Source organism: Panthera pardus, unplaced genomic scaffold (assembly GCF_024362965.1).
Source record: "Panthera pardus isolate Hobbes unplaced genomic scaffold, ASM2436296v1 HiC_scaffold_18, whole genome shotgun sequence".
In the NCBI taxonomy this organism is placed as follows: domain Eukaryota; kingdom Metazoa; phylum Chordata; class Mammalia; order Carnivora; family Felidae; genus Panthera; species Panthera pardus.
The window spans coordinates 16,774,707-16,800,538 of NW_026526743.1; the positions used below are offsets into that span (position 1 = coordinate 16,774,707).

General features: G+C 38.6%; 2 protein-coding genes across 3 annotated transcripts in view; both read right to left on the reverse strand.

The window, feature by feature from the left end:
• The window catches only part of LOC109251436 (zinc finger protein 383), a 51,606-nt gene extending 31,158 nt beyond the window's left edge, over positions 1-20,448 (reverse strand). Inside the window, 2 exon segments of the mRNA XM_019423063.2 lie at positions 19,470-19,544; positions 20,414-20,448. Coding sequence (XP_019278608.2) covers positions 19,470-19,502 — 33 coding nt within the window. The 5' untranslated portion in view covers positions 19,503-19,544; positions 20,414-20,448.
• ZNF345 (zinc finger protein 345) overlaps positions 1-20,472 on the reverse strand; it is a 29,472-nt gene extending 9,000 nt beyond the window's left edge. Inside the window, exons 1-2 of one of the 2 annotated variants that reach the window (XM_053906394.1) lie at positions 20,354-20,472; positions 19,470-19,544 (exon numbers count right to left, since the gene is read on the reverse strand). The gene's annotated coding sequence lies outside the window, so the exon portion shown is untranslated. The remainder of the gene's footprint in view (positions 1-19,469; positions 19,545-20,353) is intronic. The other variant, XM_019423066.2, reaches the window with a different exon arrangement.
• Between the last annotated feature and the right edge of the window lie 5,360 nt (positions 20,473-25,832).

The following is a 25,832-nucleotide window of genomic DNA, read 5'->3' on the forward strand; positions in this document are numbered from 1 at the left end:
ATAGCCAAATTATGAAAGCAAGTCAAATGTCCACCAATAGGTGAATGTACAAAGAAAATGTGGTGGGATACCTGGGTGGCTCAATCGGTTAATTGTCCAACTCTTGATTTTGGCTCAGGTCATGATCTCACAGTTCGTGAGTTCGAGCCCCAAGTCGGGCTCCATGCAGACCATGCAGAGCCTGCTTGGGATTCTCTCTCTCTCTCCCTCTCTCTCTGCCCTTCCTCTACTCACGCTCTTTCTCTCTCCCAAAAATAAGTAAATAAACTTATAAAAAGTTTATATGTATATATACATATATTTATATGTATTTTATATGTATATATACATATTTATATTTATTTAGTTTATTTATATGTATATGTGTACTTATGTGGTACATATATATACAATGGAATATCACTCAGCTATAAAAAATCTTGCCATTTTCAACAACATGGATGGATATAGAGGATGTAACACTAAGCGAGTTAGTCAAAGATAAATACCATATGATTTCACTCATGTGTAATTTAAGAAGCAAAACAAAGAAAGAAAAAAGAGACAAACAAAAAACCAGACTCTTTTTTAAAAATTATTTTTAAGAGAGAGAGAACACAAGCAGGGGAGAGGAAGAGAGAGAGAGAGAGGGAGACACAGAATCTGAAGCAGGCTCTAGGGGAGAGGCAGAGAGAGAGAGGGAGACCAGAATCTGAAGCAGGCTCCAGGCTATGAGTTGTCAGCACAGAGCCCAATGTGGGGCTCAAACTCACAGACCATGAGATAATAACCTGAACCAAAATTGGATGCTTAACTGACTGAGCCATCCAGGTGCCCTTGGGTTATTATTTTTAAGATATATTTTAAGATATATTTTTTGGTCAAATATTGTGGAGTGCTTCTGTGAGGGTGGTTTCAAATGAGTTCAACATTTAAATAAGTAAACTGACTTGTGAGTAAATGACTGAATATAACAGACTGCCCTTCTTAATGTGTGTGTGGGCCTCATATAATCAATTGAAGGCCTGAATAAAACAAAAGTCTGAGTGAATAAAGGGAATTTCTCCTGCGTGACTGCTTTCTAGCTGGGCCATACATTTTCTTCCTGCATTTAGAATCAAACTGAAACATTAGCTCTTCCCAGATCTCAAGTCTGCTGGCCTTTGGACTGGAATGACACCATCAGCTCATCTGGTTCTCTAGCTTGTGGACTGTAGATCTTGGGGCTTACCGTTCTCCATTACTGCATTAAAATAATTCCTTATTATAGCTTTATGAATTTCCTATTGGTTCTGATTCCCTGGAGATTCTAATCTTCCTCCCCTTCATCTATCTATCTATCTATCTATATATCTATCTATCTATCCATCTATCTATAAACACGTGTGTGTGTGTGTGTGTGTGTGTGTGTGTGTGTGTGTTGTTTAAGTAAGAATCATTGTACATGTACAGCACTATCTAGAGAGACTAACCTTTTTTGGCTTTTCTTAGTACAACTGAAAAGAAGAGTTTGAGAACATTCAAGAAAATTCTTTTCCCTAAGTGAGAATAAACTTCCATTTTGTCCATGATATCGTTGGCTAATTTTATTTTTTTATATCTTCCCTGTAGACTTAACTCCAAACTATTTTGGTTAAGAACATTAGCTCTGAAGTCTGACAAATCCAGCTTTCAATCCAATTCCTAACACTCACATCCTTGGGTAAATTATTTACCCCACTAAAACTCTGTTTTCTCGTTTTAGAATATTGGCAAGAAATTATCAGTTTCTAAGGTATTATATACAGACCCTTATACACAATAAAGCTCAAGAAATGGTATTTTAATTTTTCAATCATCCTTATCTTATGCTATGTGGTTATTTTGTGTAAGTCCACAAAATCATAATAAAGAGTGTTCTGTTAGACAGTCTATTCAGTGTATTGTCAGATCACCTATTACTTTTTTGCTTTTGATTCTCTATTATAATTGTATTGGAATTTCATTTTAAATTTTATTGTTTTTAAGATACAACTTTAAAAAATGATTTAATATATACATAAGTGGCAATATATGACAAGCATACCAATGTACTGAGGAAGGGAGTGCTACATTCTTGTTTTATGTTCAAAATCTACATATGATTTGAGGGGTGCCCAGGTGGCTCAGTTGGTTAAGTGTCTGACTCTTGGTTTTGGCTCAGGTCATGAGCTAATGGTTCGCAAGATCAAGCCCTGCTGTCAATGCAGAGCCTGCTTGGGATTCTCTCTCTCCCTCTCTCTGTCCCTCCCTCACTGGTTCTCCCTCTCTCTCTCTCTCTCAAAATAAATAAACATTTAAAATCTACACATGATTTGAGAAATAGGCACACAAAGTCATCTGTAGGTAAGTCATCTTTCTTGGATGTCTCTAAACTCCTCTTTTCAACAGCACCAACAAGAGCTAAAAGAGGTTAATCTCTATAAATAATGCTGTATCCCTAGAGTTAAAAATACATTGCCTGAAGTTGTAATGGGTCATCACTGTTGGCTTCTGTCCCAGAGACCTAGATCTATATAACTCTTTTTAACTTTATTTACTTATTTAAGTAATCTCTACAGTCAACATGGGGCTTGAACTCACAACCCCAAGATCAAGAGTCATCTGCTGGCCAGCTGAGCCAGCCAGGCACTCCTAGATCTATATAATTCTTAGAAAGAGTTATACCAATGATGTTCATTTCTTCAGACTGTAAGGCTCTTAAATGTCTTATCCTTCCCCAAAATCTCATCTGATCATACAAGAATCAGTGAACAGAGATTGATCTAACTTTAATTTTTTTTTTCAACTTTTTTTTTTTTTTCAATGTATTTATTTTTGGGACAGAGAGAGACAGAGCATGAACGGGGGAGGGGCAGAGAGAGAGGGAGACACAGAATTGGAAACAGGCTCCAGGCTCCGAGCCATCAGCCCAGAGCCTGACGCGGGGCTCGAACTCTCGGACCGCGAGATCGTGACCCGGCTGAAGTCGGACGCTTAACAGACTGAGCCACCCAGGCGCCCCTGATCTAACTTTAAATTAGCATCATATCATGATGTACTTAATCTTTTTTTTTTTTTTAGCTTTGTTTTTCTTTGATCTTTCCTTTTCAGAGAAAAGCACAACCAACATAACCCAGTCTATTTCTACAACATATACTAAAGAGTCATCCTTTATTTGAAAAGAAAAAAAAGGGCAAGGTGAGTATTTAGAAAATTGTTAGAGCTTACTCTACTTTCCTTTGTATTTTCGCAAGAAAAAGTCATGTTATGTATAAAGGACACCCTTCATGGACATATTTCATGGTTTCCTGGACATAGCACTGTGTCACTGAAGATGCTAACAGGCAATATAGTGTTCCATACATCAATTTGCCTTCTCATCTCTTGGGAGACCCGGGGAGGGGATACACTTTACTAAATTCAAACCTAGAATATATTTTATACATGCCTGAATGTACAAAACTTTAAATTTTAAAAAAGAAACTGTACTTTCTCCAATTTATCTGATAAAACTAATATAGCCCATGATGCCAAATAAGAAAATGCCTATATGTAAAAGAATAATTTCAGGCTGATCTAACTTATGAACATATTTATAAAAATTGAAAACAAAATTCTAGCAAACCAGATACAACAAAAAAAGATTATAACTAAGTTTATTTTAGTCAAAGAAGATAAGATTCCTCCAACATTAGAAAATATGTTAATATAGGGACACCTGGGTGGCTCAGTCAGTTGAGTGCCCGACTCAGGTCATGATCTCACAGTTCATGAGATTAAGCCCTGAGTCCTGCTCTGCACGGACAGTGCAGAGCATGCTTAGGATTCTTTCTCTCCCTCTCTCTCTGCCCCTCCCCACTCACTAGCACTCGCTCTCAAAAAATTAACATAAAAAAAGAAAATATATTGGGGTGCCTGGGTGGCTCAGTAGGTTAAGCACCTGACTTTGGCTCAGGTCATGATCTCATGGTTCCTGAGTTCGAGACCCACGTCAGGCTCTATGCTGACAGCCCAGAGCCTGAAGCCTTCAGAGTCTGTGTCTCCCTCTCAGTCTCTGCCACTCCCCTGCTCACACTCTGTCTCTCTCTCTCTCAAAAATAAACATTAGAGAAGACTTAAAAAATAAAATATGTTAATATAATTAACTACATTAACAGATTAAAAAGAAAAGGCACAATTTAATAGGCAGAAAATAATTCAATGAAATTCAACATCCAATTATTAAAAAGAAAAAAAACTTAAAAGCCTGTGAGAAGGAAATTTCCTTATACAGATGAATGGTACCTATAAAATATAGGAAAGAATATACCAAATGATGAAATAGTAAGTGCAAGTCCTTAAAATTTGTAGCAAGTAAAATATATAAAGCAATGGAAAACAAGAAATGAAACTGACGTTTGCAGATCTTATGACTGCCTATAAGGAAACAATGCAAAAGATTCTCTAACAGACGTTATATTTAGAAAGAGATTTTGCAGAAGTCTCAGAAATAAACCAGAAAACAAAGGCCAACTTCATCTCTACAAACCAGCAACAAAATTAGAAAAATACAGTTTATTTAGGGCATCTGACTGGTTCAGTCAGTAGGGCGTGTGACTCTTGATCTTAGAGTCATAAATTGAAGCCCCATGTTGGGTGTAGAGAAGAAAAGAAAGAAAGAAAGAAAGAAAGAAAGAAAGAAAGAAAGAAAGAAAGAAAGAAAGAAAGAAAGAAAGAAAGAGAGAGAAAGAAAGAAGAAAAAAAGAAAAAAATACATTTTATTTATAAATAGCATCACACAAAGTACTGAGAAATGTATAATATATGGACAGAATTATAAAAGTGGACTGAGATATTAAACAATACCTAGATAAACAATATATAGAATGTCATTTCTTATTAAAAAAGGAAGCATCAATTTTATAAAGCCACCAATTCTCCTAAGTAATCTATGTATTTAATGCTATTGTAACCAAAATCACAAGTTTTTCATAGACCTTTACAAGATGATTTTCTAAACTATATACAGAAGACTAAGGGGCATTCCTTAAAAATAAGTTGGAAGGACTTGCTCTATCAGATATCAAGATTTACTATCATACAATACTGACTGTAGCAGTGGCACAGAGAATAAAATAGAGAACTATGTCACAGAAGACTGAGCCAAGAATACACTCATACACAGAACCTTATGAACCTGGCACGACAACAGTGAACAAAAAATGGATTCTCCAAAAAAGCTGTTAAAAAAAATCAGATATCCATATACAAAGGGATAATATCTCTATCTCACACCATACGTAAGTTAAAATTAACTTTAAATTTTTTTAATATTTATTTATTCTTGAGATAGAGTGAGACAGCATGAGTGGGGGAGAGGCAGAGAGAGAGGAAGACACAGAATCCTTAGCAGGCTCCAGGCTCTGACCTGTCAGCACAGAGCCCAATGTGGGGCTCAAACCCACAAACTGTGAGATAATGACCTGACCTGAAGTCGAACGCTTAACTGACTGAGCCACCCAGGTGCCCCTAACTTTAAAACTCTTTAAAGACTATATGCTAGTTATGAACTTATTGCCTCTCAGATCCCCAATTCATCCTTTACTGCCTACTTTGTAAATGCAGACAAATCAGGTCTATTTGAATATTTTCCTCTGTCAGCACAATGTTAAGCTTTGTCAGTAAAAGATGTTTGTTTTTAATTTTTATTTTTGAGAGAGAGAGACAGAGCGTGAGGAGAGGCAGAGAGAGAGGAGAGGCAGAGAGAGAGGAGAGGCAGAGACAGAGGGAGACACAGAATCCTTAGAAGGCTCCAGGCTCTGAGCTGTCAGCACAGAGCCCAATGCAGGGCTCGAACCCACAAACCGTAAGATCATGACCTAAGCCAAAGTCAGATATTTAACTGACTGTGCCACCCAGGCGCCCCAAAGAAAAAGATGTTAGAAAGACATTGCAGGTAGACTATTCCCTCTGTGTTTGCCTGTCAGGCTTGTCCAGTGCCCTCGTGCAGCACATGAAGCTGCCCATGTGCCCAGCTCCTGCAAGCTGGATGGCTTTACCTGGTTCCCTCAGTGTAAGCAACTCCTCTAGCTCCCAGCTCTTAAAGCACCAGGTGGCCAATAACATCCATTAGCCAGCAGTTTTCTTTGGCAGTTTTGTAGCACACGCTCCTGGTAAGACTCCACACCCTACCCTAGAGGGCAGATTTCCAGCAAATTCCAGAGGAGGTACTGCCAACAAGTGCTGCTAGTGCAGCATCAAGGCAGGGATAGGACCTTAGAGAGGCAAATGAGGTATCTAGAACACAAAATTTAAGCAAACACTCACTCAGGTGCCAACCCTGTACTTCTATGACCCTGAGAATGAGTACCCCCTTACGAATGAGGCACCTAGGGTGCCAAATTTGAGGCACTCCTACTCAGAGTCATGAAAGTGTACAGTTGATACCTGAGAGTGACTGCTTCGTTAACTTTTGCACCCTGATACCTTAGTGGCCTCACCTTAGTCCCAACCCTACACCACTGTGACTACTCTGTCATTTAGTGAACCACGACTGTGCCCTCTCCAACAAGGTCTGGATTTCAGCCCTGGGCTTCCTTGGGAACTCCATTTCAACCATTAAAGTGATGGCAGCTTTTTATATATGCTATTCATATGGTCTTTAGTGTTCTCTTTACGGATTACTAGACAATCCTATGTTACTCCAGTCTCATTAGTTAATAATTCTTCATATTGAACTTCCCCAGTTCAAATTATTATGTGTTTCCTGTCTCTTGATGGGATCCTGACAGCAACAGAATTGGTACCTAAAGTGGTCCCAGGAGACAGGCCTGTAAAGATGGGATTTGGGGATTAGTTAGGTCATGCCTTTCAGCCATTCCTTACATCTTTGTTGCACTGAACTATTCTATCCTTTTCCAAATGTTTACTAATCCTTTGGGCTTGACTACAGATAAAGCTCCTTGTGGATAGCATTTGGGATGCTAAAAATCCATGGCATGCAGTGGGATCACAATTAATCAAGCTGTGGTTGATCGTGATAAAATGCTGACTAAAGCATATATCTTGGGAGCCATATATCTTGACCTTTATTGTAGTAATGATGACTTATAAGGGCTGTGGTGTGAAATGTGAATTCATGTGAGTTCATTCCAGTGCTTACAAAGAGAAATTGACAAGATTGGGTCTGTTAACTCTGAGTTCAAGTCACAGTCTTGAGAACCAGAGCACGTCCATGCAAATCCAAAGAGTCTCCATTTCTTGAAGTCACAGGGCTGATATTGCTGAAAATCAAACATAAAATTGTGCAGGCTGCTGACTTATGATAATAGTTGAATTCAGTCTTGCCATATTTTTCATGTAAAAGTTAGAGGACTAATTGGTAAAAAAATTGATCCTTAGGGGCTCCTGGGTGGCTCAGCCAGTTAAGCGTCCAACCTCGGCTCAGGTCATGATCTCACTGTCCACAGTCTGTGGGTTCGAGCCCCACATCAGGCTCTGTGCTGACAGCTCAGAGCCTGGAGCCTCCTTTGGATTCTGTGTCTCCCTCTATCTGCCTCTCCCCTGCTCGTGCTCTCTCTCACTCTCTCTCAAAAATAAATAAACATTAAAAAATATTGTTCCTTAAATATGGAATGGGGACATCCAGTTGGGACCCAGATGAAACTGACAATCTTGAGCCCCCCCACCAAGTCTTTTGGGGACTCTCTTAACAGTGGAAGTAACTTGCAATCCAGTGTCTGGGAAAGTAGCTTTCCTCTGATTGAAAATCCTATGATAGCATCACCTGGAGCAGTAACTTAAAAGGTCATGCTCATTCTCCTCAAGATACAACAGAACCATTCTGTTGCCATTAGACCTATAACAAGGGTCCAACCTCAATATGTTCCAGGGAGACAGATTTATGCTATGAGCCAGGAGGAAATAACATACTATTAGTTTGCTAGGGCTTCCATACCAAAATACTACAGACTGGGTGGTATAAACAACAGAAATTTATTTGCTCACAATTCTGAAGATTAGAAATCCAAGCACAAGGTGTTGGAGAGTTTGGCTTCTTTTGAAGCCTCTCTCCCTGGTTTGCAAATAACCACCTTCTCACTGTCCTCACATGGTCTTTCCTCTGTACATGAGCATCCCCCATGTCTCCTTTTGTGTCTAAATTTCCCCTCATAAAAGGGTATCAGTCAGGTTGGTTTACAGTCCCCCCTAACAGCCTCATTTTAACTTAATTATCTCTCTAAAAGACCTATCTCCAAATACAGTCACATTATAAGGTACTGGGAGTTAGTGCTTCTACATATGAATTTTGGAGGGACACAATTCAGTGTATAATATTCACTAAAACAAGGGTTCTGGGAGCAGAGTGACATGTTCCAGCTGTACCTTTTTGTATAGTTTTAACTTTTGGAACCATGTTAATGCTTTACCAATTCCTATAATCAAATCAGTCAGAATGAACCGATAATTTTTGAAAAGTCAAACACATACAAACAGGAACAAATAAATCTAAATGTATTTCAAATGAATAATACAAGCGCACTGAAGGAGGGAATAAAAAAAATGAACCCAAGTAAATTTGAACACAGTATTTTAACTATTATCCTTACTCTAAACAAAGAGAACTATAAACAAATACTGAACTACACTTAGTATTTGATATTTGTTATTGTATAGGTTAGCAGTTCCGAAACTATTTTTGTATATTCTAGAATTGAACAAATTAGTAAATATAATGAGGATGTGAGAGTCAGGTTTTTAATTATTGGAGAAGGAAGATACAAATGTGGAACAGGATAAAACTAGAATGAATACTATAGTCCTAGCAACCAGATCTTGGTTTCTAAACATTCTTTACTGCAAGGAACCAGGCTCTTTAGAGAAATGGTTCAATTCTGGCTGGAGCTAAGAGAGTATCTGGATACGAGCCTATTGCAACTTGTTGTGCCAGAAAGTAAGGAAAGTCTCAAAGAATCATGTAGAAAGTTAAAAGGATGCAGAAGTCACCCTGAATAGGCTACTGGTGGCCAAATCCAGAACAATTAGAGTATCAGACCAAATAGCAAAAGATTATACCTCATTGAGCAAAATAAAAATCTATGAATTTATACTGACATAACAAATGAATAAGTAAGTAGTGAAGAAGGGACCACTCTTCTTTATGATAAAATGCCAATTAATTAATATAGACAAAATGATGGAAGTAAAAAAACCAAAAACCAAAACAAAACAAATAAAACAAAAAAAATCTTGAAAGCATCATAGTAATAATGGATCCAGAAAGTAATACCAATGGATGCTAGAAGTAGTGTGTAAAAGTTTGTGGAAAATCATTTACACTTTTAACATATCTCCCATATGCAACATAACATTACAGAGACAACTATTACCTTTATAGTGAAAAAACATAGTAGATACTACCTTAACCAATTATCAAAGTCAGCATCTCCAAATACGGGACAAGTCAACATGATTTATCCCGATAGGATGCACTGAGAAGGATACAATCACTTTTGTTGTATTCCTGCCATAAATTTTATAACCTGAATATAAGTATTAGGAACCATAAGACAAACCCTAACTGAGGGACATTTTACAAAATAACTTGCCTACCCTCTTCAAAAATGTCAAGGTCATGAAACACAGAGAAAGAGAAACTCTTCCAGGTAAAGAAGACTAAAAAAAGACATGATATTAAATTCAATAATTCAATGTGTGATCCTAGACTGTATCCTGGACAGTGCCTGGGGATGGAGGATGAGGGTAGGGTGAGTTGCTACAAAGAAATTAGGACTAGTGAAAAATCTTGAATATAGACTGTTAAATAACTGTATTGCATAATTGCTAAAATTTCTTACTTTAATAAGTGTACTGTGGTTATATAAGAGAATGCTCTTGTTCTGAGGAAATAACACACTGATGTGTTTAAGAGTAAACAAGCAAACATTCACAACTTATTCTTAAATAGTTCAGGTAAAATGTGTGTATTGTGTAAGTGTGTGTGCACATGTATATATAGAGAGAACTGCAAGCACATATAGGAATGATAATGTAGATAGGGCAAAATAAAACTATTGGTGAGTCTGAGTAAAGAGTACACAAGACTACTTTGTATTATTCTTGTAACTTTTCTACAAGTTTGAAATTTAATCAAAATGGAAAAGTTACCCCAAACAAGACATATTATTAATAATTCTCAATATTATTATTCTCAATATTAATATTCTCAATAATTCTCATATTCTTAAATATGAAACTAAATAGAAATACAAGATACTAGAAATGAAGTAAAAAGGAGAGCAATATATATAAAAAAAAAACCTGGACATGGGAAAATTACAAAGATAAAAATTAGTAACACTGAACGTTAAAAAATAAAATAAAACTGATCAGAATCCAATATTCTAACAAAAGAATCTCAAAAAACAGCAGGAAAGGATTAATGAAGATAAAAACAGACTACAAAAAATTTAATAAAGTATGTAAGAGTCACAAAACTCAAGGCTTGCTTTTGAAAAACATGAAGACTGCTGATTAAGCATGTGTGTATACTATATGCTTTAGGTTTTCTCCCAAAACACTGCTAAAATGACCAATGACAGTTTCATATTAATTGCTGGCAAGAGCACAGGTATGGCAGGCATTGTTGACTGCCTCCTTCAAAATCATCCCTCCTCTACTTCCTTGCTACAAGACTGGTTTTGTTTTTATTTTTGATAGCTACAGTACCCAGCAGCTCTAGAAAATGAATCATGATTTGCCTAAGTCAGTGATTAACTCTCACTGCAATCAGAATCAATTGGGTAGCTTTTTAAGAATGTTTATTTATTTTTGAGAGAGAGAGAGAGAGAGAGAGAGAGAGAGAGAGCACAAGCTGGGGAGGGGGCAGAGAGAGAGAGAGGGGGAGAGGGAGACACAGAATCCAAAGCAGGCTCCAGGCTCTGAGCTGTCAGCACAGAGCCGGACACAGGGCTCAAACACAAACTGTGAGATCATGACCTGGGCTGAAGGCAGATGCTTAACCAATTAAGCCACCCAGGCACCCCAATTGGGTAGCTTTTAAAAAATTCTAGAGCTTGAACCCCACTGCAGACAAATTGCATCTCAGTGTTTTTCTTGTCACCTTGTATGAGCTTTTAAGTCATTAGTTCTCAACTGTGGATAGCATTCTAGAATCATCGGTGCTTTTTTAAAAATGATGATGCCTAGGTCATATCCCAGGTGAATTAAAATCAGAATTGCTGTGGGTGGGACCCAGACATCAATAACCAAGGTTAAAAATAACTAGATTAAATTAAAAGAAATCATTAATCCTCTGTCCCTATTTGTTGCAAGTGCTTTTTTGCACCTTATGTAGCCATAAGTAAACTAACTAGAAGTGGAGAAACAGGTTCTGTCAGAGACAGCTAGGAGTACTGTGAAGTGAACAAGTTATTGTGAAGTTTAACTTGGAAATATTTACTGAAGTTTAAAATATGTGTACTCTATTGTCCCCATAATTTTACTCTTAGTGTATACCTTAGAGAATGCCTGTACATAAATATTCACTGGAACAGTGCTTGCCACAGTGATAACTATATAAAATTTAAATGTTTGGGGCGCCTGGGTGGCGCAGTCGGTTGGGCGTCCGACTTCAGCCAGGTCACGATCTCGCGGTCTGTGAGTTCGAGCCCCGCGTCAGGCTCTGGGCTGATGGCTCGGAGCCTGGAGCCTGTTTCCGATTCTGTGTCTCCTTCTCTCTCTGCCCCTCCCCCGTTCATGCTCTGTCTCTCTCTGTCCCAAAAATAAATAAAAAACGTTGAAAAAAAATTTTTTTTAATCTAAATGTTTAAAAACTAAAGAATGATTAAACATACCACAGTACTACAAAATATGGCTTTACGTGAAGCAATTAAAGTGAGACAGTTCTATACTTATGTGAACAATTCTCCACACAGAATAATAAAGCAAATTTCAAACTAGTAACAATAATTACCAAACAACTTACACTAAGTGGAAGTTTTGAGTGAATGTGCTAAGAATCCTGTTCTAAGGATTTTACATGAACCAACTTAAACCTTGGACCAATTCTATAATGCAGTTACTTTCCACATTTTGCAGGATATACTTATAATTCTTTTCATATAGATACACTTTTAAGTGACAAAACATTACCACATACATGTATCCATATATCTAAATGTATAGGATAAAGGTAAAAAGGATAAATAATTTTTAACAGTAGCTACTTTTGGGAACTTTGGGTATACAACTGGGATTGGAGACTGTGGTCACATGGAACTTGAGCTCCTCCATAACATATAAATTATTTGTATAAAAAGATATATTCATTGACTATATATATATAATTATTACTTAACTAAAAATAAAAGTTAAAAATTTTAGCCATTCAGTCTAAGAGGATACTTGTTTACAAAGGCAACAGTTTATAAGCAAACCACATTCAACAAAAGAGGCTTGATAAAATGGTAACACTATCAGACCATTACAACTCACGACAAAGATAAATGTGTAAAAACACGACAGCTATTCCTAAGGTACTTAGGCATGATAAACATGGGTTAAAGGTCAGTGACCATAGTATGATCACATTAAAAAAAGAATTCTAAGTATTTGCTCTAACAATGTGACAGCAATCTTTAATTGGTAGGACTACAGATGACCTTTGTTTTTTTTATTTCTGCTTCTCTGCATTTTCTAAATTTGTTGTAATAATTATTTTGTAATGAAAGGAACAGAGAATACAGCTATCTTCAGAAAAAAGTGACATATTTGATCGGTATTCAAAGATTTGTAAAAGGAAATGATCTAAACATGGCATAGGTACAAGTACAGTTTTTTAAATTTTAAATTAAAAAACTTTCAAATAGAGGATACAGCCTATTTAAATAATATAACACCAAGAAGGTAATGCAAAGTAATGGAAAAGGAAATAAATTATTACTGGATAAAAGACACTGGAACAATACTGAGTAAGTGAAAAATAATTGAATTTAGATCCTCAATACACAGCAAAACAAACTTAAAATGGATTAAAAGTTATGTATATAAGAGAATTGAAATGCATAATCCTGGCTCTCAATGATTTACAAGGCATTTGGGGAGCAAAATTTGCCTGTAAAATCCTTCGGAGAATAAGGCTGGATACATCATGCTCCCGGATTTTAAAGTACTGTATATGATTGTTTTGATATAGTAATCAAAAAAGTATGGTATTGGCATAAAAACAGACACACAGATCAATGGAACAGAATAGAGACCCAGAAATAAACCTATGTACCAGAAACCCAAAAATAAACTATGGTCAATAAGTTTACAACATAGGATCCAAATATATACAAAAAGGAAAGGACAGTCTCTTTAATAAATGGTGTTGGAAAAACTAGACAGCCACATGGAAAGAGTGAAACTAGATTACTATCTTAACACCATATAAAAAATTAATTCAAAATTATTTTACTGGAATGTAAAACCTGAAACCATAAAACTCCTAGAAGAAAACAGAGGCTGTTAGCTCCTTGACATTGGTCCTAGATGTTATTTTTTGGATATAACCCCATAAGCAAAGGCAACAAAAGCAAAAATAAACAAGTGGACGGGCACCTGGGTGCCTCAGGTTAAGGGTCTGACTCTTGATTTCAGCTCAGGTCATAATCTCACAGTTCGTGGGGTCAAACCCCATGTCAGGCTCTGCAATGAGCATGGAGCTTGCTTGGGATTCTCTCTGCCTCTGCCTCTCCCCCATTCGCGCATGAGAGTGCGCACACACACACACACACTCTCTCTCTCTCTCTAAATATTTTTTAAAAAGTGGACTATAGGGGCGCCTGGGTGGCGCAGTCGGTTAAGCGTCCGACTTCAGCCAGGTCACGATCTCGCGGTCTGTGAGTTCGAGCCCCATGTCGGGCTCTGGGCTGATGGCTCGGAGCCTGGAGCCTGTTTCTGATTCTGTGTCTCCCTCTCTCTCTGCTCCTCCCCCGTTCATGCTCTGTCTCTCTCTGTCCCAAAAATAAAAAAAATAAATAAAAAAAAAACGTAGAAAAAAAAAATTTAAAAAAAAAATAAATAAATAAAATAAAATAAAAAGTGGACTATATCAAACAAAAAAAAATCTTCTGAATAGTAAAGGAAATAAAAAGGGGAGAATAAAAAGGGGAGAAAATATTTGCAAATCATACATCTGACAAGGGTATATGATAATATCCAAAATATATAAAGAAAGTATAACTCAATAGCAAAGAACCTATTTGATTTTAAAAATGGGAAGAGAATCGGAATAGACATTTCTCCAAAGAAGACATACAGATGGCCAACAGGTACATGAAATGATACTCAACATCACTAACCATCAGGGAAATGCAAATCAAAACTACAGTGAGATATCATCTCACAATTGTTAGCATGGCTATTATCAAAAAGACAAGGAATAACATATTGAGGAAGATACGGAGAAAAGGGAAGGAACACTTATACACTATTGGTAGGAATGTAAATTGGTGTAGCCACTATAGAAAACAGTAAGGACTCAAAAAATTAAAAACAGAATTCCCATATGAACCAGCAATTCCACTTCTGAGTATCCAAAGAAAATGAAAACACTAATTCAGAAAGACATATGAGACCATGTTCACTGCAGTATTGTTTACAATAGCCAAGATTGTTTACAATCTGAGTGACCCATGATGGATGAATAAAGAGATTTTATATTATTATTCGGTCATAAAAATGAGTGAAATCTTGCCATCTATGACAACATGGATGGACCTCAAGGTCATCATCCTAAGTGAAGTAAGTCAGACAAAATAAATACCATATACTTTCCCTTACATGTGGAATTTATTTTTTTTAATGTTTGTTTATTTTTGAGAGTGTGTGAGTGGGGGAGGGGCAGGGGGCACGGACAGAGGATCAGAAGCAGGCTCCATGCTGACAGCAGAGAGCCTGATGTGGGGCTTGAACTCATGAACCGGGAGATCATGACCTGAGTCAAAGTCAGACACTTAACTGACTGACCCACCCAGGCACCCCCTCACTTACATATGGAATCTGAATAAAGGCCAAGCTTGTAGACACAGAAAATAGTTGATAGTTGCCAGAGACCAGGGGTGGGGGGTGTGAAATGGGAAAAAGGGGCTCAAGAGGTGCAAACTTCCAGTCGTAAAAGAAATAAGTCATGGGCGGTTAATAATACTGTATTGCATATTTAAAAGCTGCTAGTAGCGTAAATCTTAAAACTCTTCATCACAGGAAAAAATTATGTACGGTGATGATATTAACTAGACTTACTATGAGGTCATTTCAAGATATATACAAATACCAATACACTATGTTGTACATCTGAAACTAATATAATGTTACATGTCAATTATACCTCAATTTAAAATAAAAGATCCTTTGGGAACCACCAAAAGGCCTTTAGTTAAGGGCTTTAAACTGTAATTGATATAAAGTTCCCAAGAATGAGAAATAGAGAAAGGGAGCTAACATTTACCGAACTTCTGATGTGTACCAAGTGTTCCACACATATCTGATTTCATTCTCAACACTGAGTGAGAATGAGAGCCTCTCATTTGCAGGTTAAACAGCTCACAGGTGGTGCAGCTGAGATCAGAAACTACATCTGATACCAGAGCCCATACTTTTTACACCGTGTTATTGAGAGAATAGCATAGGTAAAATAATCTGAGATATGGTGTTTCTTTCTTTTCCTGAAGGAGCCAATATTTAAACTAAACAGTTAGTGAGAATAGATGGCAAAGATGCAGAGGCAGAAACTACCTGACAAAGGATAGTGGAGGGTAGTGGGAAGAGGTAAGGGCAGTTATAAAACATAATATGAAGAGAACAGTAAAAGTACCATAAAAAACAGAATTGATTGGACCAAAATGTTATTAAAATAAAAATATTAGACAGTAAGCATCTGTCTGTATCTAAGTCTATACCTACTTTTTTTAAGATTTTATTTTTAAGTAATTTCCACACCCAACGTGGGCTCAAACTCATAGCTCTGAGATCAAGAGTTGCATGCTCCACTGACTGAGCCAGCCAGGCGCCCCCTTCCTAATTTTTATATCCCTACTTCCTTTCTCTCTCTTTTTTTAATGTTTTTATTTATTTTTAAGAGACAGAGCGCGAGCACGAGTGGGGGAGGGACATAGACAGACAGGGAGACACAGAATCTGAAGCAAGTGGAGCCTGCTTCAGACACAGAATCTGAAGCAACTGGAGCCTTCAGGATCTACAGGATCTGAAGCAGGCTCCAGGGTCTGAGCTGTCAGCACAGAGCCCAATGCCAAGGCTCGAACCGGTGAACCGTGAAATCATGACCTGAGCCAAAGTCAGATGCTTAACCGACTGAGCCACATAGACGACCCAATGTCCCCAGTTTCAAAAATGTATTTGAGGAGAATAAGAATTAAAGAAAAAAAATGTTTTAATAATATACAAAGGTCATAGGTAATAGGTACTCAATATCAAAAACCCAGGCTAAAATTATTACTAGGATTGACCATTATTTGAAGTGCTCAGATTCCTGGCACTCAATGCAAAAAGGAAATACTGTAGAATGGATTATATGATTCCTAATTGCCTGGGAATATTTACAGGAGATAAGCAAGACCTTGTTGAGAAACAATAAGAAGACCTAAGTCAATTGAGAGGCTTGTATTATTAGAAGATTCCCCAAATTTCTTTTTTTTTTTTTTAAGATTTTAAAAAATGTCTTGGGGTGCCTGGGTGCCTCAGTCAGTTAAGCATCCAACTTTGGCTCAAGTCATGATCTCATGGGTTATGGGTTTGAGCCCTGCATTGGGCTCTGTGCTGACAACTCAGAGCCTGGAGACAGCTTCAGATTCTGTGTCTCCATCTCTCTCTGCCCCTCCCTTGCTCGCTCGCTCTCCCTCAAAAATAAACATTAAAAAACTTAAAATGTCTTTATTTTAAGAGAGAGGGAGAGTACGTGTGGGGGAAAGGGCAGAGAGAGGGAGAGAGAGAATCTCAACCAGGCTCCACACTGTCAGTACACTACTGAACGGGGGGTGCAATCTCACAAACCATGAGATCATGACCTGAGCCAAAATCAAGAGTTGGACATTTAACTGACTGAGCCATCCAGTCACCCCAAGATTCCCCAAATTACTATTTATACAATTATAGATACAATGCAATTCAATCTAAATCACAAAAGATGCCTGAGTGCAACCAAGGTATTTCAAAAATTTATACGGAAATGCATAAGAACACAAACAGCCAAGACACTCTTGAGGAACAAAAGAGGACTTGCTCTAAATATTATAAAGTTACAGCGAATAAGATAGCATGATATTGCTGCAAGGAGAGAAAAATAGAGCAATGGAACAGAATATAATCTCCCAAAATACATGTAGACATAGGTGGTCACTTGATTTTTCTTACTAAAATGGTATTGTCAATCAGTGTAGAAAGATGAACTTTTCAATAAATGATACTGGAACAATTGGATACCCACATGGGGGATAAAATGAAATTAAATCACTACCTACAGGAATCAATTCCAGGTAGTGTAAAGACCTACATGTTTAAACCAACGGCTAGAAAGCTTTTAGAAGAGAACATGAGAAAATCTTCATTACCTCTACATAGCAGAAAATTTCTTAAACAAGAACTACGAAAAAAGATTCCTTACATTTTTTTTAAATTTTTTTTTTAACGTTTATTTATTTTTGGGACAGAGAGAGACAGAGCATGAACGGGGGAGGGGCAGAGAGAGAGGGAGACTCAGAATCTGAAACAGGCTCCAGGCTCTGAGCTGTCAGCCCAGAGCCCGACGCGGGGCTCGAACTCACAGACCGCGAGATCCTGACTTGAGCTGAAGTCGGACGCTTAACCGACTGAGCCACCCAGGTGCCCCAAGATTCCTTACATTTAAATCCAGAACCTCTATATTCATCAAAAGGCACCAGAACCTCTATATTCATCAAAAGGCACCAGAATGAAAAACTAAGTCAGAGCAGAAGAAAATATTTAGTCACTATTATACAAAAGATACACACACACACACACACACACACACACACACACACACAAATCAATTGCTATAATCAGAGAAAAACCACCCAATTAAAATTTGGCAAAACATTTGAACAAGCATTTTACAAAAAAGGACGCCCAGGTGGGCAAGAATTGGTGTTACATTTCATTGATAATAAAGGAACTATCAATTAAATGTGATAACATTAGACAACCACCAAACTGTCAAAAATTTAAAAGTATGATGATGCCAAGGGCTGGCATGGATGTAGAGCAAAAGGAACCTTTGTGAACTGCTGATACAAGTAAAACACTTGCACAGTATCTTTAGAGAACAGTTTGACGTTGTCTAGTAAAACTGAAGATGTACAATTTCTATCCCTCAGCAACTTAATCATAATTTTAGTATATATGCTAAAGAAATGCAAGCACATGTGTACCAAAATATGTGCACAAAATACTAGTGGTCACAATGCTTGTTATGACCAAAAACTGGAAGTCAAATATCCATGAAAAACAGAAAGGATAAATAGTAAATTGTGATGCTATCATACAAGATAATATATATATATATATATATATATATATATATATATATATATAGCAATGGAAAAAATGGAAAAAATTAACTGTAGTTACAGGAAACATGAATGAAGCTCACATTTTTTTATTAAAAAAAAACACAAAAGAATGTCTACTCATACAAAGAGAGAAAACAGACATAAACTAAACCTATATGATTTTGGAATGCATACATAGGTACTAAAATTCTAATGTAAGGCAAAGAAAACATCACAGTGGTTATCACCAGAGGAGCACAGTTATTTGTGATTGTGGAGGGGTACATTAGAGGTTTCTTTAGAGATAGTTGTATTTTATTTCTTAGGTACTCCCTACATGAGTCTTTACAATTATATATTAAACAATACAAATAAGTAGGATATGCTATTTCTGTATCTAATTTAAGAGCAAAAAAAATAAGCCAGAGGCATTCAAAAAAAATACGCACTTCTAAAAATGTTTCAAATATTAAATCATGTGGGAAAAAACTTAAATTTAATTTTATGTAAAAAATGTAGGCCATAACGGTAAATGCTGAATGAATTCAATTTTTAAAAATCACATTTTATATATGTACATAAAACACAGTGGGGAGAAAATACAAAAAAGTAAGCATTGATTTTTAACCGGGAATGGACATTTTCTTCAAAAGATGTACTTCTGAAATTGTTTAAAATAATCATATTTTACTTTTACAAGTAGGAGGAAACAGTATTTTTTTTTTAAGACAGCATAAAGGAAAATTAAACCATTTGACAACTTAGTAAGAGAAAATCAGGTGTGTGAGGGGTTAGGGTGTGCAGTCACTCACATTTTATCAAAGGGGAAATTCCAGGGATCAAGTCACCTGATGGACAAGAATTTTCAAGAGGAGGAAAGCAAGTCAAGTCCTGACAAAGAAAAGGGGATTCCAGGGAAAAAGGGGAAACAACACAACAAACTACCTTGCAGGAGCCTTGTGGATTTTCAACAGCCATTCTTTCCTCCACTCTGGAAGCGTCTGTGCAAGCAAAGCAGAGCTGGGGAAAAAGAAAGAAGTCAGGAAACACCAGGCTCTTCTGGGAGTCCAGGTCAACCAACCACCCGTCACCTATACATGTAGGTCAGGCAAGGCTAGGGTGCCTGTTCAACACCAGCATCAAGACAAGAGCAGGGTGACTGTAGTTCTGAGCAGAATCTGTCCCTGAGCTCACAGAGGTCTCCTGGGAACAGAGCGCTGGAGTCACAAAGGCACACAAAGGCGCCCCACAACTACAGTGCTATACGGACACATATTGCCACAAACTCACTCACGCCACGAGGACACAGGCACCCCAAACCTAAACACAACTGGCTGCACATGGTCACACGAGCATACACACTGCAGGAATAGACACAGTCACAATCGCAGTCATAGGCACCCCACACTCTCACATTCCGACTGCCACACTTCATGGGGACACAGTGACAATAACGAATTCACACGCACCCTACACTAATAATATCACAAATACACACACCTTCGGTAAACACAATCACCGATCTCACAGTTAAGGCATCCCATACCCACAGTTCAGCAAATGGTCATAAACACACACACACACACACACACACACACACACACACACACACACAAGAAGACACCCAGTTTTACAAACGCGGTCAAAGAACGCTACACGCGCAAACACCCGGTCACACAATTACCTCATTACACATGAACAATCATAACCGCAAATCAAGCCCCCCTTCCCCGCCCTCACAGTTCCGTACACGCTCACATTGGCACACAGTCACATTCAGACACACACCCTCCTCACAATCTCCCCCTCTCAGTTGGCTCCCCACACACCCTGCACAGGCCAGAGGTTCCAGACACGCCGGCCCAATCCCGGGCTCCGGGCCACCTCACCTACGCCTCCTTCGGTACAGGTAGTACCTCTCTACTCTACTTGGAACAAGTCGAACGCAGGAGCTCGCGCAGCGCCCTGGGGCCGTTTGCTCCAACCCGCCAGAAGATCCCGCCCACTGCTCAGGAGAAGGTCCAGTTCTCGCGGGAGGGAGCACCGAGCCTAGAGGCCTCTGGGAGATGTAGTACAGAATGCGACAGGTTTCTGGAAAGCTGTCGCCCGGATATATCCCAATTTCCCCGAGGCGTGGAGCCCGGACCTAGCCAAAACTGGGCCTTCCCGCTGAGCCGCGCTCCGGGGGCTTCCGCGAGCGTCAGCTAAGGACTCCGTCGACCAAACTGTAGACAGGCTCCTGTGAGCACTCCTGTTGACCATGGCTGGTCCTTGATCTGCAGACCCTAGTTCAGCAAGAATCCCCCTGCCCTTGATACTTAACCACGCTCCTCTTAGTAATCATTTATCCACTGACTCCCTCACGCGGTGCATTGGATATAAATCCCTGCTATGTTATATACTGACTTGAGTTCAATCTCTCTCTCTCTATTGCAACAATCTTTCATAAAGTCTTCCTTACCTGTTTAACTTGTCTGGTGCAATATTTCGTTGACACAGCCCTCAGAGCGGCCCTCTCCAGCTTTGGTAGTTCACCTGTAACATACTGGGTCCTACAGGCATCCTTCTCAGGCATCCTGGGAATCCCAGTCCTGGCCTTCGCCAATGGCCAGATGGACCAGGCCAAGCTGCCTAAGCTGCCTCCTCTAGAAGCTGGCCACACTTAAGTGCCCTGATGGTGCTCAGAATTCTGCTTTGCCCTGAGTACCAAGATGTTCTTGAGGCAGACTGCTTCGGAACTTGTCGGGGAGCCGGGAGAACGAACCCGAATGTGGACGGGAGCATCTGTGACCAAACCAGCCTGGGGAGTTTGAAAGGGAGAAATCTTCAAGCCCGGTTATGTATTTGAAGGTAGGCAAAGAAAGTGTGAGACAGCGGTGAGATTACATATGTGACTGGTTGGAGGAGGATAGTTGAGTGTAAGAGAAACTGCATGTGAGTAAAATTGGTGAGTGTGAACAGAGTGGTGGGATCAAGACTATGTGTGACTTCGTGAGGCTAGAGGGTCATATCATGGGCGTGTGAGGTTGGAATAATTGTGTGCATGTGGTGGGGCAAGATTGTGTGTGGGTCTGTGGGTAAGTGTATGAGTATTTGTGTGATCACCTAAATGTGGGTCATCTCGGCATGGGTGGCTGAGATGGTGGAGGAATCTGAATCCTGCAAGCCTCATTTCCTGTTCAAACTAATAATAAGGGCATGTCTTCCTGGAGTTTCAATTTTAAGAGGGAAAAGCTACATAATTTATATAATAAATAACTTGCAGCATTCTTATATAAACACTTAAGATTCCAAACATTTGTTCTGGAACAGAATAACAAATCAGTATGACATTTTAAACAAGGTACATTTTGCTATAGGGGTACCTGTTTTGTCCACAATCTTGCCCCCAGACATTTACTCTTCTCTGTTCTTTGGGAGTCATTGGTAGAGTAAACACTCAGAGACGTGATTGTTCAATTCAAACAGGAGCATCAGCCACAACTTAAAGATGTTCAGATGGGGGCGCATAGGTGGCTCAGTGGGTTAAGCGTCTGACTCTTGATTTCAGCTCAGGTCATGATCTCATGGTTCATGAGATCAAGCCCTGTGTCTTGCTCTATGCTGACAGCATGGAACCTGCTTGGGATTCTCTCTCTGCCTTTATCTCTCTCTCAAAATAAATCAATAAACATAAAAAACTAATTGATGTTCAGAGGAATCTGTACAGCAATGTGATGCTGGAGAACTAGAGCAACACAGCCATATTAGGCGTGGATAGCTCTCTGTATAATTCAATTTCTGAAAGTAAAGTGCTGTCTCTTTTCCATTTCTGAAATACTTAGAACCTTTACACGGCATAGTAGATTCAGCTTTGAGATGCAAGCTTCAGATATTCTCAATCCTCTGCTATATCATTGTATATGCTCAACCTTTAAGGTAAAATGTTACTTCTTTCATTCCTCTTTATATGGCAACGTCCTGAAAGGCCCAGGCTCAGTCTGAGTTTGGGGATGGTACTTGAATTAAAGTCTTAGGTCATTTTCCTATATATGGACTATCATATCACCAAACTGAATGAAATCTTTAAGTTGGAACAAGAAGAGAGGCCATGGGTGGTGAATAGAGGAAAGGTAAAGGAGGTTTTGTACAAGAGAGTGAGTGGAATAAGGCAGAACGCAGATGTTCAGTGAGAGAGCTGACGGCCCTGAAATGTTTTTCAGGATTTCCTTCATAGGCCTTACTCTCCTTGAGTTTCAGTTGACATGAACCCTTCTGTCCTCATTGTTCCTCTATCAGTGCCCTCTTTTATTTAAGTAATCCTAGAGGACCATATTCTGTTCATTTTGAGAGTCTACATATGCACTCAGCCCTTCATAAATCTGCAATCTTTCGAAACTATTATTGTTGCACACTGCAGTTTCTTTTTATTACATTCTGCTTTCTATCTTTCCATTGCTAAAAGCTTCAGGGTTATATTTTACATCTGCATTTCACAGTCCTATTTCAGCAACCTTCATCACCTCTCAAAGTTACTAGCTTAGGAACTTAGTAACTTTCCTCCTGGCTCTCCTTTCTGTCAACTTTTTTTTTTTTTCTCACAATTGTTTTTATTTTATTTTTATTTTTTTAATGTTTTTTTATTTTTGAAAGAGGGAGAGAGTGAGCATGAGCAGGGGGAGGGGCTGAGAAAGAGGGAGACACAGAATCTGAAACAGGCTCCAGGCTCTGAGCTATCATCATGGAGCCCCACATGGGGCTTGAACCCACAAACCATGAGATTATGACCTGAGCTGAAGTCAGACTCCTAAGCGACTGAGCAACCCAGGTGCCCCATTTCACAGTTGTTTTTAAAGGAATCATCTCATTGATCTTAAAAATGTAAACAAGGTTATAGTGAAAAAAAAAGAAGTCTCCCTTTCACTATTTCTCTTCTCTACATGTATCTACTGTGGCTAGTTTCTTATGTAAACTACTTTGAGTAATTCTATGACTATACCAACATATCTATGTATATAAGGCCCCTTATCTTTATTTTTCACAAATTTTAATATAAAGCATCTTATTTTTTACTATTATTTCTTAGGAGACATCCCATATTAATACATATTCCTTGTTCTTACGGTGGCATAGTATTTTGTGGTGGGGGAAATGTCATACTTTCATACCATATTCGTGAATTTTTAGGATGTTTTCAGGTTTCTACAATTCTAGAATGAATATCTTTATATATTCAGCTTTGCACAGATGTGCAGGCATCTTTGTAATAAATTCCTCTAAGAAATGCTGGGTCAGAGGCATTGTATAAATATTTGCAATCCACATAAGATGAATCACTTTCCATTCCCACCAAAAAACTTATGAAAGTTCATGTTTCCTGTTCTTGTCAAACACTGTATTTTTGATTTAACAGCTCAATTGACCTATTGAGCCTTTATATGTGCCAGGTTATATTCTAGGAAAGCATCAGTGAAAAAAAATGGCCAAAATTTCCTTTCCTCAAGGAGTTTATATTCTAGTCAGGGAAAGTGGTCAATGAACATGCAAATGAAATATATAGTATTCCAGATAAGAGTAAGCTCTAAAGAGAAAAATAAAGCTTGGAAATGGGATAGCAAGTGCCAAGGGAATTGCAATTTTATGTTTTTTTTAAATTTTTTTTTAACGTTTATTTATTATTGAGAGACACAGAGACATAGAGCATGAGCAGGGGAGAGGGAGAGAGACAGAGAGACACAGAATCTGAAGTAGGCTCCAGGCTCCGAGCTGTCAGCACAGAGCCCAACGCAGGGCTCAAACTCCCAAACTGTGAGATCATGACCTGAGCCAAAGGTGGTCACCTAACCAACTGAGCCACCCAGGTGCCCCTGTGTTGTTTTTTTTAAAGTTTTATTTATTTAGGTAATCTCTACACCCAATGCGGGGCTCAAACTCACAACCCCAAGATCAAGAGTTGTGTGCTCTTCTGACTGAGCCAGCCAGGAACCCTGGGAATTGTCCTTTTAAATAGAATAGTTAGGAGAAGCCTAAAAAGAAAATATTTGAGCAAAACCAAAAAGAAGCAGCAGTGGCATTTAAAGGTATTTAGACAAAGCGAATTATAAACAGAGAAAACACCAAAATAGAAATGCCATAGGTTGGCTACAAGCCTGGTATATTCAAAAGCAGCAAGTTGGTCACAGTGACAAAGTGAAGAATAGTAGATGAGAAGAAGGAGCTAATGAGGGGACCAATTATGGAAGGTCTTAGAGAGCATTGTAAGAACTTTGCTTATTTTTCTCAGTGAGATGTGAAGGCAATGTTGGTTCTGCACACAGGAGTGACATGATCTGACTCGCATTTAAAAGAGATCACTTGCGGGTGGGGGTAGGGGTACCAGGGTGGCTCAGTCATTAAGTGTCTGACTCTTAATTTTGGCTCAGGTGATGATCTCACGGTTCATGAGTTCAAGTCTCGCATCAGGCTCTTCACTGACAATGAGCAGCCTGCTTGGGATTCTCTCTCTTTCCTTCTCTCTCTGCCCCTCCTGAGCTCTCTCTCAAAATAAATTGATAAGCTTAAAAAATAAAAATAAAATAAAAGAGATCACTCGGTGCATGGCTGACTCAGAAAACTGTGCAACTCTTGATCTTGGGGTAGTGAGTTCAAGCCCCACATGGGGTATAGAGATTACTTAAATAACTAAAACTTTAAAAACAGAGAGAGAGACCAGGGTGCTGATTAGAGAATACAGTGTAGGGGGACCAAAAAAAAAAAAAAAAAAAGGAAGCAGGGAAACTAGCTAATGAGCTGTTGGAATAATCCAGGTAAGAGATGATGGTAACTTGGTCTCGGGTGATTGCACTGGTAGTCATGAGAGGAGTTGGATTCCAGATATATTTTGAAGATAGAGCTGAAAGAATCAGGTAACAGATTTGATGTTGGAAATGAAAGATAAGAACCTAGGCTCATGCGAGTATTTCAGCTTGAGTAACTGAAAACCAGAATTGTTATTTACTGAAATAAAACTATGGAATGAGCAAATTTTAAGGGATAGATGAAGAATTTTGTCTTTGCTCTCCTAAACCACTGAGACAGTCCATGTTAAAGAGAAACATTTATTTGTTGTTAGTATCTAGATGTCATTTATAACAGTAAGAGGATGACGGGTGCCTGGGTGGCTCAGTCTGTTAAACCTCTGACTCCTGATATCGGCTCGGGTCACGATCTCATGGTTCATGAGTGCGAGCCCCAACATCAGGCTCTCTGCTGTCGGTGCAGAGCCAGCTTCAGATGCTCTGTCTCCCTCTGTCTCTGCCTTCCCCACTCACACGTATGTGCACGTGCGCG